Source organism: Anomaloglossus baeobatrachus, chromosome 1 (assembly GCF_048569485.1).
Source record: "Anomaloglossus baeobatrachus isolate aAnoBae1 chromosome 1, aAnoBae1.hap1, whole genome shotgun sequence".
NCBI lineage: Eukaryota > Metazoa > Chordata > Amphibia > Anura > Aromobatidae > Anomaloglossus > Anomaloglossus baeobatrachus.
In genome coordinates, this window is record NC_134353.1 from 127,571,113 (window position 1) to 127,597,687 (window position 26,575).

At 44.1% G+C, this 26,575-nt stretch overlaps 1 protein-coding gene across 3 annotated transcripts in view; it reads left to right on the plus strand.

Moving 5' to 3' along the window:
• Nucleotides 1-26,138, plus strand: part of SPATA18 (spermatogenesis associated 18) — an 88,853-nt gene extending 62,715 nt beyond the window's left edge. For 2 of the 3 annotated variants that reach the window (XM_075334143.1, XM_075334156.1), the window contains exons 9-12: nt 6,430-6,605; nt 8,341-8,464; nt 12,963-13,037; nt 22,673-22,829. In XM_075334143.1, the coding sequence (XP_075190258.1) occupies nt 6,430-6,605; nt 8,341-8,464; nt 12,963-13,037; nt 22,673-22,768 (471 nt within the window). In that variant the 3' untranslated portion in view covers nt 22,769-22,829. Of the gene's footprint in view, nt 1-6,429; nt 6,606-8,340; nt 8,465-12,962; nt 13,038-22,672; nt 22,830-25,730 lie in introns of those variants that run through there. The other variant, XM_075334149.1, reaches the window with a different exon arrangement.
• Nucleotides 26,139-26,575: the final 437 nt, after the last annotated feature.

Here is a 26,575-nt window from a genome sequence, read left to right on the forward strand (position 1 = left end):
CTCTTTCTTTAGGACTTTGTGTTACGTCCAGGGCATACAATCCTCTTTCACCTTGATGCATAGTAAACTGGACTGAATCTCCCATCTTTAGATTTCTGCCAGGGTGTCCTCTAGGCAGATGAGCTCTCACATCTCTTCTGTTGACAAATATCCCTTCTTTGATACCAGGTGCTACGATGAATCCATATCCACTTCTCAGATTAAAATCCTCCACTACTCCTCTGAAAAGGGGTCCTCTGGCCTGGGCTTTGGACCTTCTCAGGGCTCGTTTTTCTTGCAGGTCTCTGGCGGTGACTTCTCTTTGCTCTGGAGATGACGGTGCAGAGGATAGTTGCGTTCTGTTGCGGTGTGTCTTACGGGCTGGATTCTGTAGGGTGCAGCTCACAAACTCCCAGGTAAGGCTTTTGGGCAGATCTTCTTCTGCAGATGGTGTCAGGTCTTCCTCATCCCAGCGAGAATAAGGCAGCATCTCTGGCTCTGGGTATGGCTCTGGAGTCAGCCCCTCAACCTCCTGGCCTCCTCCCCCCCTTAGTTCTTCCTGGCACTCCTTGGGTAGCAGTGCTGGGGATGGACTTCTTTCTGCCGGCCCAGGTGGGGAACTCTTTGCCGTGGTTGCTGCGGGAGCTGTCGGGAAACTCTTTGGGGTGTGCGGAGGGAGCATGTACCGCTCCACCATCTCCCGTGGGAACTTAGCTTCCAGGTCGGCTTTTAGCTGCCAGTATGCGGAGTCCTCACCTACCAGGGATTGCCTAGCAGGGACTTCCTGAACCTGGGGAGCCTTGTCTGCTCTGGCCTTGCGGGCCGGGGTAAATGGTACGTCAGCCTTGTCTTGGCGGGCCGCGCCTGGCATGGCGGCGGCCTGGTCTTGGCGGGCCGCGCCTGGCATGGCGGCGGCCTGGTCTTGGCGGGCCGCGCCCTGTATGGCGGCGGCCTGGTCTTGGCGGGCCGCGCCCTGTATGGCGGCGGCCTGGATCGGCGTCGCAGCTGCGATGGGATCCGTGCAGGCTGGGCTGGGCGTCGCTGCAGGGACCGGGTCTTGGTGGGCCGAGCAGGGCATCGCTGCGGCGGCCGGGTCTTGGCGGGCCGAGCAGGGCATCGCTGCGGCGGCCGGGTCTTGGCGGGCCGAGCAGGGCATCGCTGCGGCGGCCGGGTCTTGGCGGGCCGAGCAGGGCATCGCTGCGGCGGCCGGGTCTTGGCGGGCCGAGCAGGGCATCGCTGCGGCGGCCGGGTCTTGGCGGGCCGCACCTGGCGTGGCTGCGGCCTGGTTCAGCGTCGCCGCACCGGGCGCCTCTTCAGGGACCGCGGGCGTGGCAGTAGGGGTCGGGGCACTTGCGCTAGCCGGGGCATCACTCGACTCACCCATCGCTGGCAGCATCAGGGTCTGAGTTGTCACCGCCCGATCTGGCACTCGGTGCGCGGCTCTCTCCTCGTAGGCCCGAACCGCCGCGGTCATCCATAGAAACTCCTCGCGTCCCTCTCTGATCAGCCTTCCGACCCTGGCTTCCAGTTGATCGCAGAACTCGGCGAGCTCCCGACACCACCAGGCAGCGGAGCCTGGCTCTGGGTCTCTGCACTCAGACGCCATTTTCTCTAGCAAGCTGCTGGCTTCTCTCCTGCTCCGCCGTCTCCGGACGCTTCCGCTCTCTTCGCTGGCAAGCTCCGAACTCTGCAGGGGATCTCCGGGTAGCCGCACCTCTTCGTGGGCGGTAACTTCTTCCAGCGCGGGCTGCTGTTGTTTTTCAGCGCGCTTTTCATGGTGGCAATATGGCGGCGCTTCCAATTTTTCAAGCGGACCGCCTAGGCACATGGTCACCTGTCTGAACAGGTCTAGTCCTTATCCTGTTCGTGACGCCAGATGTGAAGCCCCACAGGTGTCGTGTCGGTGCATACCTTCAGGGACTCCACGTAGCTGGTGCTGATCACAGGTAGGGAATCTTCGGTTTTGATCGTGACGCCACTCTCAGTATTGCGGCCAGTAGGGACCGCCACTGCAGGTTGAGGGTCGCCTGGGGCTGATGGTATGTGCAGTTAGTTGGAATAGCCTCCTGAGAGTGAGGCAAGCCCCAGGGCCCGATGTAGGTTTGTAGTACCACAAGTCGCAGAATGACTCACACAGGCGGAGCTGTCTTTCAAGGGCTTTACTCACATTTGATGGCAGGGTGAGTAGCCCGGGCGTAGCTGGGATGAACCAGATGGGAACCAGGTATCCTTCAGGCTGACTTTATGAGGGTGACTACTGACTCGCCTTCCTTAGCCCTTGGTGGTTTGGGGTGACCCCGACTTTGAGTCCCTATGGGGGTCACCCAGGGAAGTTGCTGAAGCCTCACTCCCCCTTTTGGTTGCCGTTTGCTTGTTCCCCGGACCAGGCCACTCCAGCTGCTTGCCTCCTGTGACCTATGGGCCCTCACTGCGGTTACGTGGCTGCGGCTTTTGTGGTGTTGTGGTGTGGGCTTTGAGAGCCCCACACCGGCAGGTTTAGCAGAAGAAAGCTGGATCTATCTTCGCTTCGGGATCTGCCGCCCGGTTGGGCCTGGTGCTCTCTAGCAGTCTCCTTACTTCCCACTCCGTGCTTTCTCTCTAGCTGAAGCTGGCTTTCAGGTAGCACTCCTAGTTGACCGTTCTCCCCCGTCAATAGCCACTGCGCGGGCGCTGTTAGACAGCAACAGCCCCACAGGTCTGCTCCTCACTGAGCCCTACGGAGTTCTCTGCTCTAACTGACTCACTGCTCCTCCTCTCCTGTTCTTGCCTACGCCACCTAGCAACCAGACTCTCCACCACACCCCTTGAGAGGAGATGGAGGCTTTTGACCCCCTGCCACTATTCCAGTGGAGGTATAGGCTTTGCCCCCTCCTGGGATCCCCAGGGGTCCTCTCATGGGTACATGTGTGAGACCTGATCACTATGCGCCTGTGTTCCACACCCCGGTCAGCCTTCTGGATTACCTGTATTGTACTGTCCCCAGCACGGGTGCAGTACTCAGTGGTGCCTGACCAGGTCAGGGGCGCCACACTTAGCGCTGGCTCCTTGCTCTCCTACTTACAGCACACATCAGGTTAATTAACCCGATGTGTCCTGCAGCTAGCTACATGTGCACAGAGCAGGAGCCGGCAGCACAGGCAGTGAGAGCGGGGGAGGCTGGTATCAAAGGTAAATATCGGGTAACCAAGGACAGGGCTTCTTGGTTACCCGATGTTTACATTGGTTACCAGCCTCTGCAGAAGCCGGCTCCTGCTGCCTGCACATTTAGTTGTTGCTGTCTCGCTGTCACACACAGCGATCTGTGCTTCACAGCAGGACAGCAACAACTAAATAATGGCCCAGGCCATTCAGCAACAACCAACGACCTCACAGCAGGGGCCAGGTTGTTGCTGGATGTCACACACAGCAACATCGCTAGCAACGTCACAAAAGTTGTTCGTTAGCAGCGATGTTGCTAGCGATGTTGCTTAGTGTGACGGGGCCTTAAGGCACACCTGTGCAATAATCATGCTGTCTAATCAGCATCTTGATATGCCACACCTGTGAGGTGGATGGATTATCTCAGTAAAGAAATGCTCACTAACACAGATTTAGACAAATTTGTGGACAATATTTGAGAGTAAAACATGTGTCCACGTTGCTTTATTGTATGTTTTTTCCTGCACACAATAATCATGTTTTGGCAGGAAAAAAGCAGCTGACGAAATGTTTATTTTTTATAGCATTTGCGCATTTTTTCCTGCTTTTTTAGTGCTTTTTTAAGTTATGGTGATCACAGGGGTTCAGGTGCTGTACCCCCGCGATCACCGCCAAGTCTCCGGCTGATGTTAATGCTGGGACCTGGTTCTCACTGCCCGGAGCGGTGCCTGCGCTGCTCACAGCAGTTTAACCCCCTGAATGCTGTAATCAGTGCAATCGCAGCATTCAGAAGACAGGGAGAGGAATCGCTTACCTCTCCCTCTCTCCCTGGCGATTGGGTCCTAGTAATGCAATCACAGGGACCTAATCGCTGCCTTAGTAACCATGGGTCGTCACCATGACAACCATGGGTTACTGAGCTATGTAGAGCCTCACACACCATGCTGGATGCATGGTCTGTGAGGTGAAGTTCTACGATAAAATCCCCTGTAGTGATAAAGCATTGCATGGGATTATAAAAATGCAGAAAAAAATGCAGAAACAATTGACATGCTGCTTTTTTTTCAGTAACAAAATCTGCAAGAAAAAAAAGAAGCAGCGTGTGCACAGCAAGTCACGATCTCACATACTTTGCTGAGATGCTTTTCCCCTGCTTTTATTGATTAAAATAAGCAAGGAAAGACACATGAAAAACCACAAAAAAAACCTACAAGTGTGCACATAGCCTTAAAGGCCCTTTGTGTACATAGAAAAAGTCTAAAGGGGGCTTTACACACTACGATATCGTTAATGTTTTATCGTCGGGGTCACATTGTTAGTGACACACAATGAGGCGCGTCATTAACGATATCGCAGCGTGTGACACTTACCAGCAACCTTAAGCGACCTCAAAAATGGTGAAAATCGTTCACCATGGAGAGATCGTCCCAAAACCAAAAATCGGTAATGGTTGATTATCGATGTTGTTCGTCGCTCCTGCGGCAGCACACATCGCTGTGTGTGACACCGCAGGAGCGTCTCCTTACCTGCCTCCACCAGCAATGCGGAAGGAAGGAGGTGGGCGGGATGTTACGTCCTGCTCATCTCCGCCCCTCCGCTTTGATCTGCCGGCCGCTTAGTGATGTTGCGGTGACATCGCTGTGATGCCGAACGTCCCTCCCCCTTGAGGGAGGGATTGTTCGGCAGTCACAGCGACGACGCCGACCAGGTAAGTGCGTGTGTTGCTGCCGTAGCGATAATGTTCGCTGCGGCAGTGATCACACGAAATCGCATGCACGACGGGGGCGGGTGCTTTTGCGTACGATATCGCTAGCAATTGCTAGCGATATCGTAGCGTGTAAAGCCCGCTTTAGATCTTTGAGTTCAGCTCAAGAGAAATGGGAAGAAAAACAAGTGTTGTGTTTATATTGTTGTTCAGTGTATGTTTGAACCCAATGTGAGAATATCCAGGGAAAGATCAATCACACATGGTGATTACCACGTCAGGTTTATTAACACAGATCAATCGATTGAGATATTAATACTTCCTATGAGTATTTACAGTATGTAATTGTCAGGATTGTTAAAAGACAATTATCCGTCAATATCAGCCTGTTGACAATTTCAGGTTCACCTTTCCACTAGTTATTTTCATTTTTCTGATCCATTTTAGAACCATGAATATTAAAGCAAAATGTTTCAGTACAGGAACTAGTGACCAAAAAGATCAGTAAATATCTTCCATAAAGGATGATCATTCATTATGTTATTCATCATTAACAGGTCTGATTTTTACATAGTTGATGCCCAATAGTAAAAGACACCTCCAAAAAAAATGGATCCATAACAAATAGGAGGCAAAATGGTAACCTAAACAGAGCCATTGATATTATTTGCTCTTTTTGATCCATTTAAAAATGAAAACTTTGGTTTACGCTTTGCACCTGTCTTTGTTCCATTTGTAAAGTACCTGTTGTTTAATACTGGATAACTGGATATGTGAACAGAGCCTTAAAATAGACTGAAATTGTAAATGTCACAGTCATCTCCCTGTTTTTGGAGACTAGTGACAGCTTTAGGACTGGAGCCTCTCATCTCCATCTGGAAGCAACATTTAAATGTGGTTTAGTTCCTTTTAGTACTGAACCTGTTAATGTCAGTTTTGCTGCTTGCAGCTTTTCCAGCAGTTCCTAGCTGAGTGTGTCAGCTGCACCTGCTTTGTAGCCACGCTCCTTCAGGTTAAATAGAGGTGTTTCCCAGCAATCCTTGCTGAAGATACAAAGCCATTTGTATACTGATCCCCTTGGTGGAAGGAGCTTAGAAGGAGTGTTCCAGAAGCCGGACTTTATCCTTTTTTGTTGCTGTTTTCCCCCTGTTTGTCTTACCTTTCCTTGTGTTATATTAGTACAGCGGTGGAGTTAGCGTCTCCCACCTGGCAATGCACTAGCCAGGGCAACTACAGGGATTTTCTCAAGGTCTCAGGTTTCTGTTCGGCGACAGTTGCGGAGACTATATAGGGCCTGGCTAGGAGTATAGGGAGAGCTGCAGGTGAGGATAGGAGGTGTCCCATCTATCCCTCTCACTAGAGCTAGGGCCCACCATTCTTATTGTGTCCCCAGTGTTCCCCTTTCTTGCTGTATTGTCTGCTGTAATTTTTGTCATGTTTCAGACGTCGGTTATCTGGACACATCCGCCACATGTAAGCTTGACAGTAAAGCACCATGAAAATGTTAAACAAGTATTACAAAAATTGTATACTTTGCATGTGCATATTCTTATCTGAGAATAAACTAAGGTGACATTTTACTTTTATCTTGTATATATTTATTTTAGGAGGTGATCAGTGCCATGAATGTGAATCCTAAAATCTCGTTCCCAGCTGAGGTGGATTTTATCCTGATCAGTGGCTTTATCCGGGAGGTGTGCCGAGTTGCATTTGCCATGCAAACCCTTGAGGCCCCACTAGACATTGCATTTGCTGTTGATGGAGAGCTGTTTAGTGAAACTAAGTAAGGAAAACTCTTAAACGTGCAATGCTGCCACACTACGAACACAGGGCTTATATTTCTGTCTAACAGTTTACAACTTTCTTCTAACACTATTTTAGTCACAGGCTGTTTACTGCGCAGTCACATGCTGCAAATAACGGAGCTGCCTCACTATGTATTCAATGGGACCCTTGACAAACAGCTGATGTTTTCAGGGGAAGCTGCAGACTGTCAGAGATTTGTAGATCACCAGGCGGCTATTCAGATGAATTGAGACTATTTAAACATGGGCAGCTCAAGTTTGCTACAGAGGCCCACCTTCTGGTACATAAAAGGGGCTCTCAAGTGATCTGATGTCCATCTATCTGAATATGCCATACATACAGGGGTTAGTCTTCATGAGACATCCACTTCGGTGTAAATAATAGTCGGTATTCTTCAGATAAGGCAGCATATTTTGGGTGGCGATTCATTAAGATGCCTATGCCAGAAATCTGGTGTAAACTACTTAATAGGTTGCAATATTTTTATGCAACTTAGCAATTGTGCAAAAATATTATGACTTATGGCGCTTTTGTGCCAGACACGCCAATGTGGATGTAGCATGGGTAAGACAGGACATGGTAATGCCCGCCCCTAAAATTCATCATTAGTGGCATAACATACTCCAGAAATGTACACCAAAATCAGACACACCTGATTCATTCAGCAGCACATGTCGCTTGAATCGGGTCAATGTACTCGAGTGAGCTCTTCATCAAGACTGGCGTGCACTATGCCACTATCAATTAATTGCCCCATTGTCTGTAGTACGTATTGAAAATTCACAAATGTAAGTTGAAGCTACCGTGTTTTCTTGAAAATAAGACAAGGTCTTATATTATGTTGTGCTTGAAAAATGGGCTAGGGTTTATTTTCAGGGGATTTCTTATTTATTTTTCCCATGAATAAAAATCCACATTTATTCTTGAACAAAAAATTCAAATATGATTCTATGACATTCTGGAACATGAACATAACTCTCCAAATCCTGTGTGTAATACATGTCCGTCCATCGAATGGACGGACGTCCCATATAAACCAGCCTGTCTCCTCTTCAGCTTTAGATTCCTGCAATGACCTTTGGTCACATGATGTGGTGCCACAAAGGTCCCGAAGGAATGTTATCATCAAGTAAATAATATATACCCTGGGGCCCCTAAGAGAATGGGGTCTTTGTGAAATTCCCCAGTTATCTCTCCATCCCCCTAATGCCAGTCCTACACACCAGCCTATCTCCTGTTCAGTTCTTTTAGACTCCTGCAATTAAGAAATCTGTGGTCACATGACTGTGAAGTCATCAAAAGTACTTTAAACAATCTGAACCTCGGCATACAACTGCTGTGGTCCCTAAGAGAGTGGGGCCCTGAGAAATTGTGAAGTTTTACTCCCCCTAACGCCGGCCCAGACTGTAACTAGGGCTTATTTTTGCAGTAGGGCTAATATTTCAAGCATACTCCAAAAATGCTGTAAAATCATGCTAGGGCTTATTTTCGGGTTGGTCTTATTTTCAGACAAACACGGTACCAGTCCATAATGCAGATTTTTAAAAGGGGCCCCACGTACCATGTGCCATATACAATATATGTACCAGGTTCTTTGTTTATTTGGCAGAGACCATCAAGCTGCAGGACCTGTTATACTTCTTTCATGGCTGCACCCCCTGAGCAGAGAGCATAATAGTACAATGTTTTGTTGCTTTTTTTTTTGCATTTAGATATCGTCGAACATATGACTCTGAGCTCACGGCTCCATTGGTATTTTACCACGTGTGGCCATCTTTGATGGAGAATGACATTGTTGCTGTGAAGGGAGAAGCTGTGACAAAGAGAGGTGCACTGGTATGTCTAAAAACGTCTCTAAGGGTATGTTCACACGTTAAGTGTTTGCAGGAAAAATTCCTGTGCCATTTCTACATCTCTTGGTAGGAAAAACGCTGCGTAAAATAGGCATGTTTTTGAGGTGTTTTTTACATGCATTTTTGTGCAGATGTTTCCCAGCTCATTAGTATACGTTAAATCTGCAGCAACTATGAAGAAAAATATATGTGGGCACAACCTGTAATTTCAGTTAATATAATAAATCGTTATGTTAGGTAATCGGGTGCTAACAAACGGGCCTTGCCAAAAAAAAAAAATCAATGTGACAGTCATGAGAGGAGATGCAAAGTAAACACATGGTGCTCACCCGATTAGGTACGGCAGAAAATGTTTCTCTAGGGCCAGAATCACACTTGTGAGAGACTCGCGCTAGTCTCACATCGCGTCACCCGGCATGGCCGCACACTCCCCAGACAGGAGCGGGATGGCAGCATGTATTTCTATGCAGCTGAGAAGCTCCTGTCCGGAGAGCATCAGGCCGTGCCGGGTGATGCGATGCGAGACTCGCGCGAGTCTCTCACAAGTGTGACTCCAGCCTAAGCAGGTGAGCGCCATGTGTTTACCTTGGATCTCTTCTCATAATTGTCATATTAAATCTGCAGCAAAAACGCTGAAATAAATGACATGATGGAGATTTAAATCTGCTGCAAATCTGCAAGTAAAAAATAAACAACATATGCAATTATACATGAATATCACAAAGAAAAAGTTGAAGACAACTCAACATGAAGGCTCTAAATATACACGGAAGCTCCGTTCTGACCAAACGTAAGTAATCCAGAAAATTCACAAAACGTGGTTTCAGATCCTAGTAAAATATAAACTTTATTTAGATGAAGATTAAAAAAATGGCTTCCATGTTTCTCTTTATATGTTTTCTCAATGTAATACATTGTTAATCTTTATCTAAATAAAGTTTATATTTTATTAAGCGCTGGAACCACTTTTTCGATTTTTGTGGCTGTGAACTTTTCTGCATTTTTTTTTTCACGTTACATATACAAACTTAAGTGTACTGTATTGTTGTTTTTTTTTTGGGGCTATACCAACATAAAGTAGCAAGTATTTGTGAACTGTAAAGGAAATGATACATGGTTTTCTAATTATTTAAAAATATACGTCTGAAATTTTTGAAGTGCATTTGTATTCAGTCCCCTGTAGTCTGATACCCCCAAGTAAAATGCTTAGTGACCAATTGCCTCCAGAAGTTAAGTACAGTAATTTTTAAATTGAGTGCACCTGTGTGTAATTTATTCTCAATAGAACTACTGCTGCTCTGTGATGGCCTCAGAGGCTTGTATGAGAGCATTAGGGATCAAACAGCATCACGAAAATCAAAGAACAGACCAGGCAGGTCAGAGATAAAGGTGTAGAGAGCAGGAAAGCAGGGTTAAGTTATAAAAAAAGTAGCCCAAAACTCTAAACATATGACAGAGCACTGATCAATTCATCATACAAACATGGAAGGAGTATTGCACAACTGCAAACCTCCCAAGACTTGTCCGTCCACCTAAACTGACATCCCAAGCAAGGAAAGAACTAATTAGAGAAGCAAAAAAGAAAAAACTACCAGAGGTGCTAGACCAGATGATGTATGCACTAACAGATGCACAAATCAGGTGCAAGATGCTGATGTGACAGCCACTCAACCCATTCAACCTAGAGGGGAGGGGAGCGGCTGCTTAGCAAAAAACTTGCACACTAATAAGGCTTGCACTGGGAGCCCGTCATATAGATAGGTATGATACACAGTGTCTGAACTGTGACCTATAGATGACGTCAGAAACCTAGGCCAGGCGGGCTAATCAGGACTATACAAGTGCATCTCACACCGATAAGCGAGATGCACAGTGTCTGAATTGTGGTCTTTAAATGATGCACAACACTAGGCCAGGCCTAGTGTGTGGACCTTTTGATTTTAGGTGGTATATTGGTGAGCCAGTCATGTGTGATGCACTTTTATAGTGCTAACTGACTCACCTGGCCTAGTGTTGTGCATCATTTATAGGCCACAATTCAGACACTGTGCATCTCATCTATCTGTGTGAGATACACTTTGTATAGTGCTGATTAGCCCGCCTGACCTGGGTTTCTGGCGTCATGTATAGGTCACAGTTCAGACACTGTGCATCATACCTACCTATATGACGGGCTCCCAGTGCAAGCCTTATTAGTGTGCAAGTTTTTTGCTAAGCAGCCGCCCCCCTCCCCTCTAGGTTGAATGGGTTGAGTGGCTGGGACATCAGCATCTTGCACCTGGGCTGCAGCCGCCTTCAAGAGGAAGGCTTACCATATTCTGTTTGTGTATACATCATCTGGTCTGGCACCTCTGGTAGATGTTTCTTTTTTGATATAATTCTGTGTTTTTTTTCCTAGTTAGAGAATCAGCCAAGAAGCCCATGGACACGCTGGAGGATCTGCAGAGATCCACAGCTGAGGTTGGAGAATCTGTCCACAGGACAACTATTAAGGCTGCTTTACACGCAGCGCCATCACTAGCGCTGTCGCTAGCGATCGCACCCGCACCCCGTCGTTTGTGCGTCACAGGCAAATCGCTGCCCGTGGCGTACAATATCGCTAGTAGGAGTAACAAGCACTTACCTTCCTAACGACGTCGCTGTGGCCAGCGAACAATCTCTTCTTTAAGGGGGAGGTTCATGCGGCATCACAGCGACATCACACAACCGGCGACCAATATAAGCGGAGGGGCGGAGAGCAGCCGCATTAACGACACTCCCACCTCGTTGCCGGATTATGCAGGAACACTGTTGTTCGTCGTTCCCGGGGTGTCACACGTAGCGATGTGTGCTACCTCAGGAACGACAAACAACCTGCGCCCACAACGAGCAACGATATTCTGAAAATGAACGACGTGTCAACGATCAACGATTAGGTGAGTATTTTTGATCGTTAGTGGTGGCTCTTAGGTGTTACACGCAATGACGTTGCTAACGACGCCGGATGTACGTCACGAATTCCGTGACCCCGACAACATATCATTAGACATGTCGTTGCATGTAAAGCGGCCTTAAGGGTATGACCGCACTTTGCGTTTCCACCTGCGTTTCAGCTGCTTTTTATGTCCGTTCTGAACTGCAGCGTTTTCATGCCAAAAGGCATACATTTTGCTTTTCCATAATAGTCTATGGAAAATGTAGATTTCTAGACCGCACTTTGCGTTTTAAAACGCTGCGTTTAACACTAGAACTACTGAGGTAGTCATTTTGACTACTTTGCACCATGTATTTCTATATAGGTGTCACGAGTCCAGTAGTTCTAGTGTTAATTTGCATAATTTTTGGCAAAAACCATGCGTTCAAAGAAGCAGCATGTCAATTGTTTTTGCCATTTCTGTAGCGTTTTGCTAACATTGAAGTCAATGAGAAGTATCAAAAAGCAACAAACATCAAAATTCCTGCGTTTTACCTGCTTTTTAGGTGCAGAAACACTGCGTTTTTTTACTTCAAAAACGCATGCTTTTCAGACATTAAAATAATGCAATAATATGTCCCTTTACACACACACATAGTCCGACAATTAAATTTTTGAAAATTATGATTTTATTGCTATTTTAGTAATACATATTATAAAACCGCTATAATTTCATGAACTATAACTATTTTCTTAAATAATTAAAAATTATATGTTTTGCTTTTTTTTCTCTTTTTTCATTCTGTTTGACTATTTAATCTTTATTTAGCAGTGTCTTGATGTTCAAAACGCATCTGTCAAAACGCAAGGGAAAAAGCATGTAAAAAGCGCTTAAAACGCGGTAAATACGCATGCGTTTTTAGCGCTAAATTTCTGAAAAAGGCAACTTTGGCTAAATCAATTAATTCCAAAACATGCGTTTAGAAATGCAACTAGGACGACGCAAAGTGCGGTCATACCCTTAGTTGTATACACCACAGATCAGGCCTATTCGTGTGTGTGAATGGCCTAGTCACAGTCCAGACCTAAATCCCATTGAGAATATGTGGTAAGACTTGAATATTGGTGTTCAAAGACGCCTCCATCCAATCTCACTGAGCTAGAACTATTTTGCAGAGAAGAATGGACAAAAATGTCAACCTCTAGATGTACAAAGCTGGTAGAGACACCCCCCAAAAGACTTGCTGCACTAATTGCAGAGAAAAGTGGCCCTACAAAGTATTGACTCAGGGGGGCTCAATACAAATGCATGCCACAATTTTCAGGTTTATATTTTCAAAATATTTAGAAAATCATGTATTATTTCATTTACTCTTCTCAAATACTTACTACTTAATATTGGTATATTACATAAATGTCCAATAAAATACAATTAAGTTTGTGGATGTAACTTGAAAAAATTAGGAAAGTTCATGAGGCATGAATACTTTTTTTCAAGACATTGTATGCACAAAATTGAGGCTTCATGTGTAGAACTACAGTATGTAACATATGTGATACTGCAGTTGATCATATCATTTATTTCCAGTGGAGCCCACGCAGGAGCAGAAGTAGAAGCTGCAGCCCTCTACGCTCTCGATCTGTCAGCCCAGGCCGCACTTTGGTAAGTGTCCAGTCTCACAACTTTAAGAATTTGACTGATACTATATAATACTGACATTGGTCACAATAAAAAGATCTTCTACCTGCCTGTGCTTAAAGTAAATGTAATGAAGCACTGAACCAAGTGGCTTAGCAGTGGCAGATCCTCAGGCCTCATACACATGACCGAGTTTAGGATCCATATTGAATGGTTTCAGTCCAAATCTGCATTTCAATGGGGACCTGCATACAGTTTTTATTCTATCATAATTTTTTGGTGCAGAGACTATAACATTTGTCACCGCACATAGAATTATGCTTCAGACAACATACAAATCTCATAGCCAGTTCACATAGATTTTGATTTGAGGGCTTTTTGTGTTTTTTTACGTGTAGGATTCTATGAGGAGTCTGATAAAATGCATTAAAAAAACATAGTTGCAATTTTACGTGTAGAATTAAAGCTTTTCTGGATTTGAATAGTGCTTGAAATCTGCACCAAATACACATAAAATAAAGGGGAAATGCATAAAAAATGCAGCAAAAATACAATCAGAGGAAAGATTACAGTTGCAGGATAAATGCCGCAATCACAGAATTTTTTTTTCTCTCACTGATGGACTTGAATAGTTGAGTCTCGTCCGATTTACGTGTCCACTTGCAGCTTTCTACGATTTCTGCTCAGCTAAAAAGTGTTATCCCTTTTTTTTTCTTGCATTGCACTCATCCGAGTCATACAATATTGTTTGTGAACCCTCAGAGTTATTACATTGTTCTCATCACTCTTTGTAGACTGAAAGCATTGTTAAAAATATCTGTTACTGCCTGGTAGACCTACATACCTTGAATTGACTGTCAGCACAGTAATGACTGTTCAAACCAAGACCAGGTGCTCTGTGCATCATGGCGGTGCCAAGCATTTAGGTGCATCCCCCCGTCTTCTTTGATTGACTGCTCTAGCTTCATAGAGCTGGAGAAGGGCAGAGATAGATGGAAAACAAGCAGGTAAGAAGGTGTATATAAATGATTATCCCTGCTGTTGTAGCTGTTCTGTTTTGTCACAAGTCAGCTTATGGGATCACCAGTGAGGTCTTCTCAATTAGGCCTCTTCAGACCTAATCAAGAGCGAGCGCTCGGAGAAAAAGACCTGCATCATTCATGTGAGCATGATCAATTCTTCTGTTTATTTAACGTACAGTTTATTTATACCATTTACAGATCAATGTGATATTGCAAATAAAGCTTCTAGCTGGAAATTTACAAGTTGCTCATATGACCTTTAAGTTTCAGCAAAACAGAAATGTAGAGTCATGCATATGAGATAAGAAGAAGATAAGAAGAACATTTAGAAACAATAATAATCCTTGATCTTGTCTCTTATTCCGAAGGCTCTGACTATGAACTACTTACTAATGAAATAAAATATCTTTAATAAAGAAATAGAGAAACCATTTAACCCTTCTATATCAATTTCCTCCTTTTGTAAATGGTATAACCTTCACTACAGGGTCAGTAGGCGTCCAAACAGGAGATGCTGGCTCATGGGCCTAGTACCCATGAGGGGTCTTCCTAAGACTTCACCCATCCACCCTCAGTGTGGACACCTACTCCCGGTCAGCAGAGGCCATTTGGGGTCCGTAGTAAACTACAGAGGGTTCAATACTGAAACTCTTAGAACATACATTATTCAATAGTTTAGCTAACGCATATATCAATGCTTTTACAGCTATATAAAGCAATAGACAGAATAACAATATTTGCATACAGGTTTGTATAATGCCAGAAATCCAACCTGCTATGCCCTTAAACCAATTAGCTGGATTCATAAAAGAAAATGTCCAAGAAAAATGTCCAAAAAAAAAAAATATAAAAGAAAATGTATTTCCCCACCAGGAGTCTTTGCTGGAATCATCCATATATATACATATATACGTATAATAGGAGAACAGACAAAAACTGGTGACTATGTATGTAGATACACACATAGACACAAACACACGGAAACAATCATTGTCTTTTCCACAGATAGCAACATCATTATATTGAAGACTGAACCATAATCCATCGTAGGTAATGGGGCCTGAATGAGGGATCTTAGTCTTTACTTTGGTAACTACACCCTCAATGTCCGGATTGTATTCCATCCACCACGACTGTCCCCTAGGCTGTGTGATATTTAGCTGGAACCAGGGATTAGTGACCTTTCCAGCTATAGTCAAGGTGGCAAATACATCTTTTCACCAGAATATCGATAGAGTCCAGGTTTCATTGTACATACAGTCTGATATCAACACCTCCTGTGGTTCCAGAGGTAAGGCTAAATAAGGCATAGTCTTTGAAGAAATAGGACTGTGTGTGCAGATCCAACAGTCTTTTGGCTTTTCTCCTTCCATGTCCTCAGTAAGAGAAATATGGTGGCGAATGAGTTTATTATCCCAGTCCGTAGTTAAAAGTTCACTCAGTGTCTTTGTTTGGCGCAGCAACCCTGCTACACCTAGCAGGATAATTAGCAAGACTGTCATTCTGCCGGTGGAGTGACCTTTTTACAGTGACTGGCGTGGATCCAGGTGGGCTTTCCCTCAAGTTTCACTGAGGTGGATGTGGTCAGCTGGACTTGGAATGGGCCATCAAAGCGTGGATCTAGGCTCCTTCTCACGTGTCTGCGCACGACCACCCAATCACCTGGATTCAGCTGATGCACAGCTGCACTTGCATTGGGATCTGGAATGGATGAAAAGACATGTTTATGCACCACATTAAGTCTTTCCTGTAAGGCCTGGACGTAGGCTGTCATAGTGCCGTGTTGCATCTGTAACACTTGTGGAAAGTAGAGACCTGTTTTTGGGGCACTACCAAAAAGGACTTCAAAAGGAGACAAGCCTGTCTTTCTATATGGAGTGTGTCTGACTGAAAAGAGTGCCAGGGATACGCACTCTACCCAATTCTTTCCTGTGTCTGCCATGGCCTTTTGAATTTTTAGTTTAAGTGTCCCGTTTAATCTCTCTACTTTTCCACTGCTCTGTGGATGATAAGGGGTATGGAATGCCTGCTCTATTCCCAGGGCCTGCATAATGTCCCTCATTATTTCTCCAGTGAAGTGTGTACCCCTGTCACTTTCTATGGCTTCTGGGATGCCATACCGACAGACTAGTTCCTTCATCAGTTTTTCTGCAGTTGTTTTAGCATTTGCACATTTTACTGGATAGGCCTCAACCCATCCTGAGAAGAGATCTACACATACCAGGACGTATTCATACACTCCTACCTTGGGTAGTTGTATGTAGTCTATTTGCAGTCGTTGACACGGTAGAGCGGTCTGGGTGTTGCTTTCTTAGGGACTTTACTGTTTTACCTGGGTTGTGTTGTGCGCAGATAATGCAGGATTGTACATGTTTGGAGGCTACGTAACTGAAGCCAGGAGCGATCCAGAAGGCATTCACCTGGTTACACATGTGACTTTTTGAGGCGTGAGTGGGGCCATGTGTTGTTTGTGCCATCATAGGGAACAGGGACCTTGGTAAACACAACCTATCCTTACTTTCCCATACTCCATTTGAGTTCAGCCCAGCTCCCATTTTCCCCAGTGTTCCTTCTCTGTTTGGGCAGCCTGATGCTGGAGGGATTTCAGGACATCCAGACTTACTGTGGCTGGGACTTGCTGGCTCCCTGCCACTATCCTCTGATCCCTAGGCCTCTTTGCCGCTGCTTTCGCAGCTGCATCCGCCCTTCTATTGCCCGCTACCTCCAGTGAGTCACCTTTTGTGTGTGCTTTCACCTTAATGATGCCAACCTGGACTGGTAACATTAGTGCCTCCATTAACCGTTTTACCAATTCTGCATTTTTAATAGGCTTACCAGCTGACGTAAGAAAAGCTCTACTTCTCCAGATAGGGCCAAAATCATGACAGATCCCAAATCCATAATTTGAGTCTGAATAAACATTAATTTTCCTACCTGATCCCGCTCTACACGCCTCAATGAGCGCTGTTAGCTCCGCCTCCTGCGCGGACATGTGCGGCGGGAGTGGTTCAGCTCGGATTACCTCATGCGAGGATACTACTGCATATCCAGTGTAGAATCTCCCATCCAGGTGGTATCTGGAGCCATCTACAAAAAACTCAAAATCTGCATTAGTAATAGGTGTATCATAGACATGTGGAAAACCTGCAGTCTCCTGACTCATCAGCTCTATGCAGCCATGCTCGTGCGTCATGTCAAAGTATTCATCCTCACTTGTCACCAATTCCCCCTTTTCTGAATCTACTGGCAAAAGGGTGGCTGGATTCAGAACATTGCACCTCTTGAGGGTGACATACTCAGGAATCAGAAGGGCACATTCAAGTCTGAGCTGTCTGGCCATAGACAGGTGTTTCGGTTGGACTTGCACAAGTATAGCATGGATGTCATGCGGGGAGTAAATTGTTAAGGGAAATGTCAATGTGATCTAGCAAGCTTTCCCTAGCAGTACTGCAGCAGCCGCTACAGCACGGACACATGTGGGTGACCCTCTGACAACTGGGTCCAATCGCGCTGAGTAGTAAGCTATTGGTCTTTGTTTGTCACCATGTTGCTGTGTGAGGACGGCTGTCGCATGCCCTCCCTGTTCTGTGCAAAACAAGAAAAATGGTTGATCGTAATTTGGAATACCCAGGGCCGGGGCCGATACAATGAGTAGTTTAAGGGAATGAAAGGAGTCAATAGCTTCCTGAGTGAGGTCAAAGGGGTCAGATGACAGACAATCATAGAGGGGTTGCATCATTTGCGAGGCAGACCTTATCCAAGGCCTGCAGTATGACACTAAGCCCAAAAAGGTGCGCAGTTGCCGGTGGGACCTGGGTAAGGAGAGATTTTGGACTGCTTGTTTTCTCTCCTCAGTCAGGTGTCTCGTACCTTCAGAGATACAGTGACCCAAAAATGTTACCTTTTGCTTACAGTACTGTAATTTTTCACGTGAAACTTTGCAACCATTCTCTGCCAGAAAACACAGCAAAGAAATTGTGGCTTCCTTGCAGGACGTCTGGTCTGGACAGCAGAGCAAAAGGTCATCCACGTACTGCAATAGCGTAACCTGTGGATGAGGCGGTTGCCACTGCTCCAGAATTCCTGCCATAGCTGTAGAATAAATGGTAGGTGAATTCATTCCTCCTTGCGGGAGGACTGTCCACATGTACTGTTTCCCCTCATGTGTGAAGGCAAAAAGATACTGACAGTCAGGGTGTAGCGGCACAGAGAAAAATGCATTTTCCAAATCAATTACTGTAAAACATTTGGAGGTCCCTGGGATTTGTGACAGTAAGGTATGTGGGTTTGGAACAATTGGTGTTACACTCTCAGTGACAGCATTGACAGCTCTCAGATCATGCACCATTCTGTACGTGTCAGGGGAACCTTTGGGCCCTTTTTTTCTTGATTGGATACAAGGGAGTGTTACAGGGGGGAGGACCTTTGTACTAGAGCCCCTGCTTGCACATATTCTCTGGTCAGGGCCATTGATTTGGCTGGGCTTAAGGGATACTGTTTTATCAAGGGAATTTCAAACACCAATCCCTCCAGTCCCTTCGTGGTCACCAGTTTCCTAGGCCAGAGGCAAAGGAGGAGGGAAGGAAGGAGGAGAGTCAGTCTGCTCCCTCTCCTATTTGGGGTTTTTGCACTGTCTGGCGTAATGTCCATTCTGTCCACAATTCCAGCACTGTACGGTCGCTAGGTCACCTGGTGCCCTCCCTTTCTGCTTCCACTGTCTTCCTTGTGCTCTAGCATACATAACTGGTCGCTTGCATTTTGTCAGTTCAACCCCCTTAGCTACTTGCAGAAGGTCTGTTGGGTCGATATTTCTCCACTCAGGTCTGGCTGTCTGTACTGCTTTTCGTAAAACCTTATTCATACCGTTAATGAATATACTCATCAGTATTTTGTCATTAAGGGAGGTTCTGACTTTGTACCCCACGTCTGCCCACTTCAGCTGTAACCTCCAAAAGTACGTCTCTATACTCTCCCCTTCCTGCTGTATTACGTCAGTCAGGGAAAGAGGGAAAGGTTGGTCTTCAGGGTCAGATAACTGTTTTCTTTCCTCACCGTCAGAGTAATGTCCAGCTTCCTCCCCAAAACTCAATTCCTTCACTACCTCTGTCTCAGTGTCAGCGTCCTCTGTCATCACATGTGATCTGGTTCGAACAGGAGTTAGTGCAATCTGCTTAGGGCGAGTAACACTACACGTAGCACAAGTACTTCTCCAGTCTGGGTTCTTCTGACTACAATGTTTACAAGTCCATTCATCTGGTCTGGGTTTCTGCTTATGTGAAGGGGGGGCGGTAGCAGTCACAGTTTTTGCTCTTGGTGCATTAAAACATTTATAATACACTTTACATAACAATAATATAATAATACATCCCACTGTTATTTCTTTACATCCACAATGCTGCACCTCTTCCCTGAATCTGTGCCATTTCTCAACATCCAAACACCCACACTCTGGCATGTCTGCCTTTCTGAGTATTGGTCTGACATTTTTCACTGCTTCCTTGACTTTCCTTTCTTGCACTATCTGTTTGGCTGTTTTGGATCCTGCTGGAGCCCCACACTGCACACTGAACAAGTTGCCCATGGCTTCAACTTATTCCCACACAGCCCACCTTTCTGCAAATGCCCTCTCAGTGTCCCTGAACCTTGTTAACAGGCCACACGTCTCCTGGCAAGTCAGAATGGGCTCTCAAGTGGTAGCAAGAAGGCTCAATCAGCATTCACTCTCACCTGCTACACTTGTAGGGCGTATTGGGAAGGGTTAAAAACCTCTCTCACCCAATAGACCAGATGACTAAAGCAGGAAGGACCAGGTGTGATAGTCCTCTCACCTGCTAGACCACCTCCATGTAAGTGGGAAGGCCACACGGCTCTCTAACCCACTTCTTCAAACCTGATGTGCAGTTGGGTACTTCATGCTGGTCCTTTACAGAGTATTCCAGCAACGAACGTAAAGTAGAGTTAAACCAATACAATTAACAGAGCTGACTTCTCACAAAGGGCAGAAAATCGCGCAGCTGTTCACTTGACCCCTCCTAAAAGAATGTCAGCGCACAGTTTGTTTAGCAAGAGTGTTATCTCAAAAAGAATTCTTTGTCCAGATCCAGATTCAGTTTTCCCAAAACATCCCTAATACCCACTGGTATAATACACAATCCTAGCAGAAAATTGAGACTACTTATATACCTTCACAGCACTAATATTCTACTTTGCTATAAAACCTTCATCCCCATTTGGAGGGGAAGAAACACACAATATCTCACTATAAGGACAGATCCCAGGACCACTTGTCCTACTCATTCATTGATTCCAGAAGCATATGTAACAATACACCTTCCAAGGATCAGTTAACCTCACATGCAAATAAAATTATCTAAACCGCTCTTGACACTGATGGGAAAAAAATACATATGTCAGGTATCCACTCAAATACTCTATATGGCTATGCCCTGTGACATTTCATAACCGGAACATCTTTTCACAGTCCACAGTATGACCTATAACCATTAGACTTATACATACATATTATTTCACCAAGTCTCTTATCTCAATTACTTGTCACTTTGTTATTCAGAGGCTTCTCATCAATATACAACAACCTATTGCCTGCCTACTTTATCTAGGCATTAGTATGGAACCACTTATGAACACATATCCCTAGACCAGTGTATTGCCCATCAAAGATGCAAAGATGGCCAAAGCAAAACACAAAACACAGCAACACAGCAAATGCAATTATACAGAGACTGTCCCAAATTCCGTGCTATGCACTCTATGCAATCAGTTAATGGACGGACAACAGATTATCTTATTACTCTATATTTCAACTCTCATTCAGACATGCATGAAAAAACAATACTCACTGGTGATGCCAGAGTTCTTGAACCGTGTGTACAGCCTTACCCAGAATATTCGGGAAATCAGAGAGAGTGAAATAAAGTGTAAGAATAAAGCTTCTCACCTTGCTGCAGCTGAAATTTCACTGTCTCAAGAGTCCCCAAAACTTCTTCCGAATAGGCTGGTTGGCCACGGCCCCACGTTGGGCGCCAAAAACTGTTGTAGCTGTTCTGTTTTGTCACAAGTCAGCTTATGGGATCACCAGTGAGGTCTTCTCAATTAGGCCTCTTCAGACCTAATCAAGAGCGAGCGCTCGGAGAAAAAGACCTGCATCATTCATGTGAGCATGATCAATTCTTCTGTTTATTTAACGTACAGTTTATTTATACCATTTACAGATCAATGTGATATTGCAAATAAAGCTTCTAGCTGGAAATTTACAAGTTGCTCATATGACCTTTAAGTTTCAGCAAAACAGAAATGTAGAGTCATGCATATGAGATAAGAAGAAGATAAGAAGAACATTTAGAAACAATAATAATCCTTGATCTTGTCTCTTATTCCGAAGGCTCTGACTATGAACTACTTACTAATGAAATAAAATATCTTTAATAAAGAAATAGAGAAACCATTTAACCCTTCTATATCACTGCCATGAAGCACCGAGCGTCTGTACTTGGTGTGAACAGTCATACTGTGCTGACAGTCCCTTTATCTGCATTTAGACAAGATGGAATGGGTGAACAAGCGTTCATAGGAACCCTCGTTGCCAATTATCGGCCTGTTTTAACATGTCGGCGATCACCTACCCAACACTTATTCGTTATAGCATTATTAATGGCAGTATGTAGCCTAATGTACACAGCCGGTGAGACATCAATGTTGTGATGCTGTATGGACACAGAACGATTGTGAGAACAGCTCCTATCAGTACTCGTCTTCCTGTTCAACCAGTTCAGTACACAAGAGCCGATCAACTTGAGATCAGCTCATCTAAATGTACCTTTAGGAAAAGCAGTTTATAAACCTCCTGAGCATTTTGCAAAATGACCAGTTTGCTGTTTTTTTTCCCGGGCCATACAGCCACATGTTGAAATCAAGCTAAGGCTGAGTTCATATGTTCTGTAATCATCCGTTAGAACGAACCCTGCAGAGATGTCAAAATGATATCTGCAGGGTCCATTTTTAACTTTTTATTAACATGGGAGTCTATAGAGGACGGATCCGTTAATGGATTGCTATTTATCTTCCATTTGAACCAGATCCTGTAGGAAAAAACAGATCCGTTACAAATGCAAGAATAACAGATGACTAAATTGCAATCTGTTAACAGGCCCGTTCCCTATAGACTCCCTTGTTAAAAAAGCAGATTCAGTAGGCATCCGTTATTTAAAAATTGACAAAAGTTGTGTTTACACAACTTTTTTTCCCCAATGGATCTTTGCAGGATGCGTTCTAACGGATGATTACTAGAAATGTGAACACCACCTAAGCGAGTCCCTATTACTTTCTATGTTGTGGACAATGTCCCTTATGCTATTCTTGTAAGCATAGCATAGGATTGGACTGGCCATGCTCCGTATGTATAGTCCAGTTCTGGGCTGAGGAATCTATCTTTTTTTGCACATGCCGCGGTCCAGATATCACCTCTGGATCACCGGCTTGATCACTCACCACTGCAGCATCCCTTTAAGGTGCACCATTGTCTATTTTTTAATGGACTATTAACTGTTCAAAAGTATATTTTAAAGACGTGTAGAATATTTTGTAAACAAGTATTTAATATTTTTTTTTTCTTCTAAGGCATCTAGAAGCCGTAGCCCTTCCCCACGAAGAAGTGGAACCCCAAGTAAGTTAAATGATAGTCTGGACCTTCAACTGTCAATGTTATCTACATAAAGACCCAGCATCATCAATATGAAGGAGCTGAAGGAACTAGGATGCAGCTGAAAACCCAATAAACAACTGAAAAGCTAAAAGTGTACATTCTATTTATTTGTAGCTATATATATATATATATATATATATATATATATATATATATATATTAGTATATGTTTGTGTGTGTACAGTTGAAACCAGAGGTTTTCATCCATTATCTAAAAAAAACATCTGCCTGTTTTTCTCACTATCTGACATGAAATCATGTCTTTCCCGTCTTAGGTCAATTAGGAACCAAAATTATTTATATTTGCCAAATGCCAGAATAATGAGAGAGAGAGAATGTTTCAAGGTATTTTTATTACTTTCTGCAAAGTTAAAAGTTTACATGCATTTAATTAGTATTTTATACCATTGCTCTTACACTGTATGACTTGGGTGAAATGTTTTGGATATCCTTCAACAAACTTCTCACAATATTTGGTAAGAATTTGGGCCCATTCCTCCTGACAGAACTGGTGTAACTGAGCCATGCTTGTAGGTCGCCTTGCTCGCACCAACGTTTTCAGCTTTGTACATAATTTTATTTTTTCAATTGGATTGAGATCAGGGCTGTATGATATCCACTCCAAAACTTTGACTTTGTTATCCTTGAGCCACTTTGTAACCAGTTTGGCAGTATGCTTCGGGTCATTGTCCATTTGGAAGACCCATTTACGCCCAAGCTTTAAGTTCCTGGCTGATGTCTTTAGATGTTGCTTCAGTATTGCCACATAATCTTTTTTCCTCATGATGCCATATATTTTGTAAAGTGCACCAGTCCCTCCTGCAGCAAAACAACCCCACAACATGATACTGCCACCCTGTGTTTCACAGTTGGGATGGTGTTCTTAGGCTTCAAAGCTTCTCCCTTTTTCCTCCAAATGTAACAATAGTCATTATGGCCAAACAGGTCAATTTTAGTTTCATCAGACCACAGGACATGTTTCTAAAAATGAAGGTTTATGTTCCTGTGTGCATTTCCAATCATCAGTCTGGCTTTTTTATGTTTCTTTTGGAGTATTGGCTTTTTCCTGGCAGAGTTGTCTTTCAGCTCATGTTGATACAGTACTCGTTTCACTGTGGATAATGATATGATCTTACCAGCTTCCGCCAGCATCTTCACAAGATCTTTGGTTTTGTTCTTGGGTTGATATGGACATGTCTGACCAAAGCACGTTCATCTCTGGTACACAGAACCCGTCTCCTTCCTGAGCGGTATGATGGCTGGACATTCCTATCTTGTTTGTACTTGCGCATAATACTTTGTGAAATCAGGAGAAAAGAGGGAGGATGGATCCAGCACCAATTCCAATGTAATAAAATCCAAAAACTTTATTGGGTCATTTAAAAACTATATTACAAAAAGTTCCATGATGAACGCCAAAGCATGGGTGCTTGACGTGTTTCGGATTAGATAAATAAAAACAGTCAATCATAAAGTTTAATCAGAATTTTTTTTATTTATCTAGTCCGAAACGTGTCAAGCACCCATGCTTTGGCGTTCATTATGGAACTTTTTGTAATATAATTTTTAAATCACCCAATAAAGTTTTTGGATTTTATTACATTGAAATTGGTGTTGGATCCATCCTCCCTCTTTCTCCTGATTTCACATTCTGGACCTGCCTGTCCAGTGGACTGCGTGCACCCTGTAAAGTCCTGGATCGCAGTCATTGGGGTGAGCTGAATACGTTTTTTCTTTCGTATAATTCTTTGTACAGATACTTTTCAGGTATCTGGAAATTGCACCCAAGGACTCAAACTACTAATACTGACTTACAAAGCCATCCACAAATTGTCTCCTCCATATATCTCTGAACTAATCTCTCGCTACACTCCAAAACGTAATCTCCGGTCCTCCCAAGATCTCCTTCTATCCTCCTCTCTCATTCGCTCCTCATGCAACCGCCTCCAAGACTTCTCCCGAACATCCCCAGTTTTCTGGAACTCACTGCCTCAACACGTCAGATTATCTACTACACTTGCAAACTTCAAACGGAACCTAAAGACTCATCTGTTCAGAAATGCCTATAACCTTGAATGACCTCACTGCCCCACCACCGTGCGGAGCTGCCGCCCCACCACCGTGCGGAGCTGCCGCCCCACCACCGTGCGGAGCTGCCGCCCCACCACCGTGCGGAGCTGCCGCCCCACCTACACCCCACCTACTGTCTCCTCCCCATAATCCTATAGAATGTAAGCCTGCAAGGGCAGGGCCCTCTTCCCTCTGTACTAGTCTGTCTACTGTAACTTGTATATGTATTTTGTATGTAACCCCCTTCTCATGTACAGCACCATGGAATCAATGGTGCTCTATAAATAAATAATAATAATAATAAAAAGGATGAACCAGACTTGTGCAAGTCACAATTTTCTTCTTAAGATCTTGGCTGATTTATTTTGACTTTCCCATTGTGCTACACAAAGAGGCTACACAACGAGGCAGTGTGTTTCAGATGTGCGTTGAAATACATCCACAGGTGTGTCTCTAATTAACTCAGATATTGCCAATTAACCTATCAGACACTTCCAAAGACATGACATCATCATATGGGCTGTCCTATATTGTTTAAAGCCATAGTACTCTTAGTGTATGTAAACTTTTGACTTTGCAGAAAATAATACAATGCCTTAAAACATTCTCTCTCTCGCTCATTATTCTGGCATTTGTCAAATATAAATAATTTTTGTTCCTAATTGACCTAAAACAGGCAAGGCTTATTCTGCTCTCATGTCAGATAGTGAGAAAAACCTGCAGATGGGTCTTTTTAGATAGTGTATGTAAACTTCTGGTTTTAACTGTATATGTATATAGGAAATATTTAGCTAGAATCTATGAAGTCTGTCTTCTCACTTAAGGATAAGCTATAGGTCATCATTTGACTCTTTGTGGATCTGTATTGCCCTATAGATAATTTCCATACATTTTCTCCTTTAGGATTCTGAGCGGCTTTTTATGTGAAATCTGTCCATCGTGGATCGGTCAGCGTCAGTGGTGCTTCATGTGTTCTCCAAAGTACCTCAGACCTTCATTGTCAAAATGTGAATGACTATTTAGTTTACTGATGTTTTATACGGAGTGTGTTTTATTACTATATTGTGAACAGTACTAATGTACTTTATAATGATTTTTGTAAGAGGACCATAATGATAATGTGAGTTTTATGATCAGTGCAGTTTCAGGGGAAAAAGGTGCTTTGTCCTGTGATTAAAGGAGATTTTAGTGGAATCTAAACAGTTGTGGCAGCAATTGTGGCATTACTGGCTAGAAATGAGTGGATCACATCTATTTTTACAATTTTTTTTTATTGAGTAATTGAAAATAAAGATCTATTTTGCCTCCAAACGTTTTGTACATGTGATAATGTGGTGTTTCTTTAATTATGTGTAAAATGCAATAAAGTAAATGGGTTACCAGTTCCTTCTGGGTATTGATTTTGGCTAATCTGGGTATGTGGATGAGTTCAGTGGCAGCAGTCCACAACTAAAATGTTGTCTCCAACCTTAAGAAATTGTGAAACTACAACTCATAACATGCACTGACTGCAGGCTCCCTGCTGAAAATCCAAAGGCTTGAGACCACTAGTGTAGAGAGCATTTTTGGTACCTACATGACAAGTGACACCCTAATTAATTGAGGATACATGTTGCCTAGAGGTGCATGTTTAGCTTTATCTAGGTGGGAATATGCCAGTTCTGGAACTGTCACTAGATTCATGCTGCCCAAACCACAGGCAGCCTGAATCAGAGCCAGTCTGCGCTATAGCAGCCAGGTATATTTTC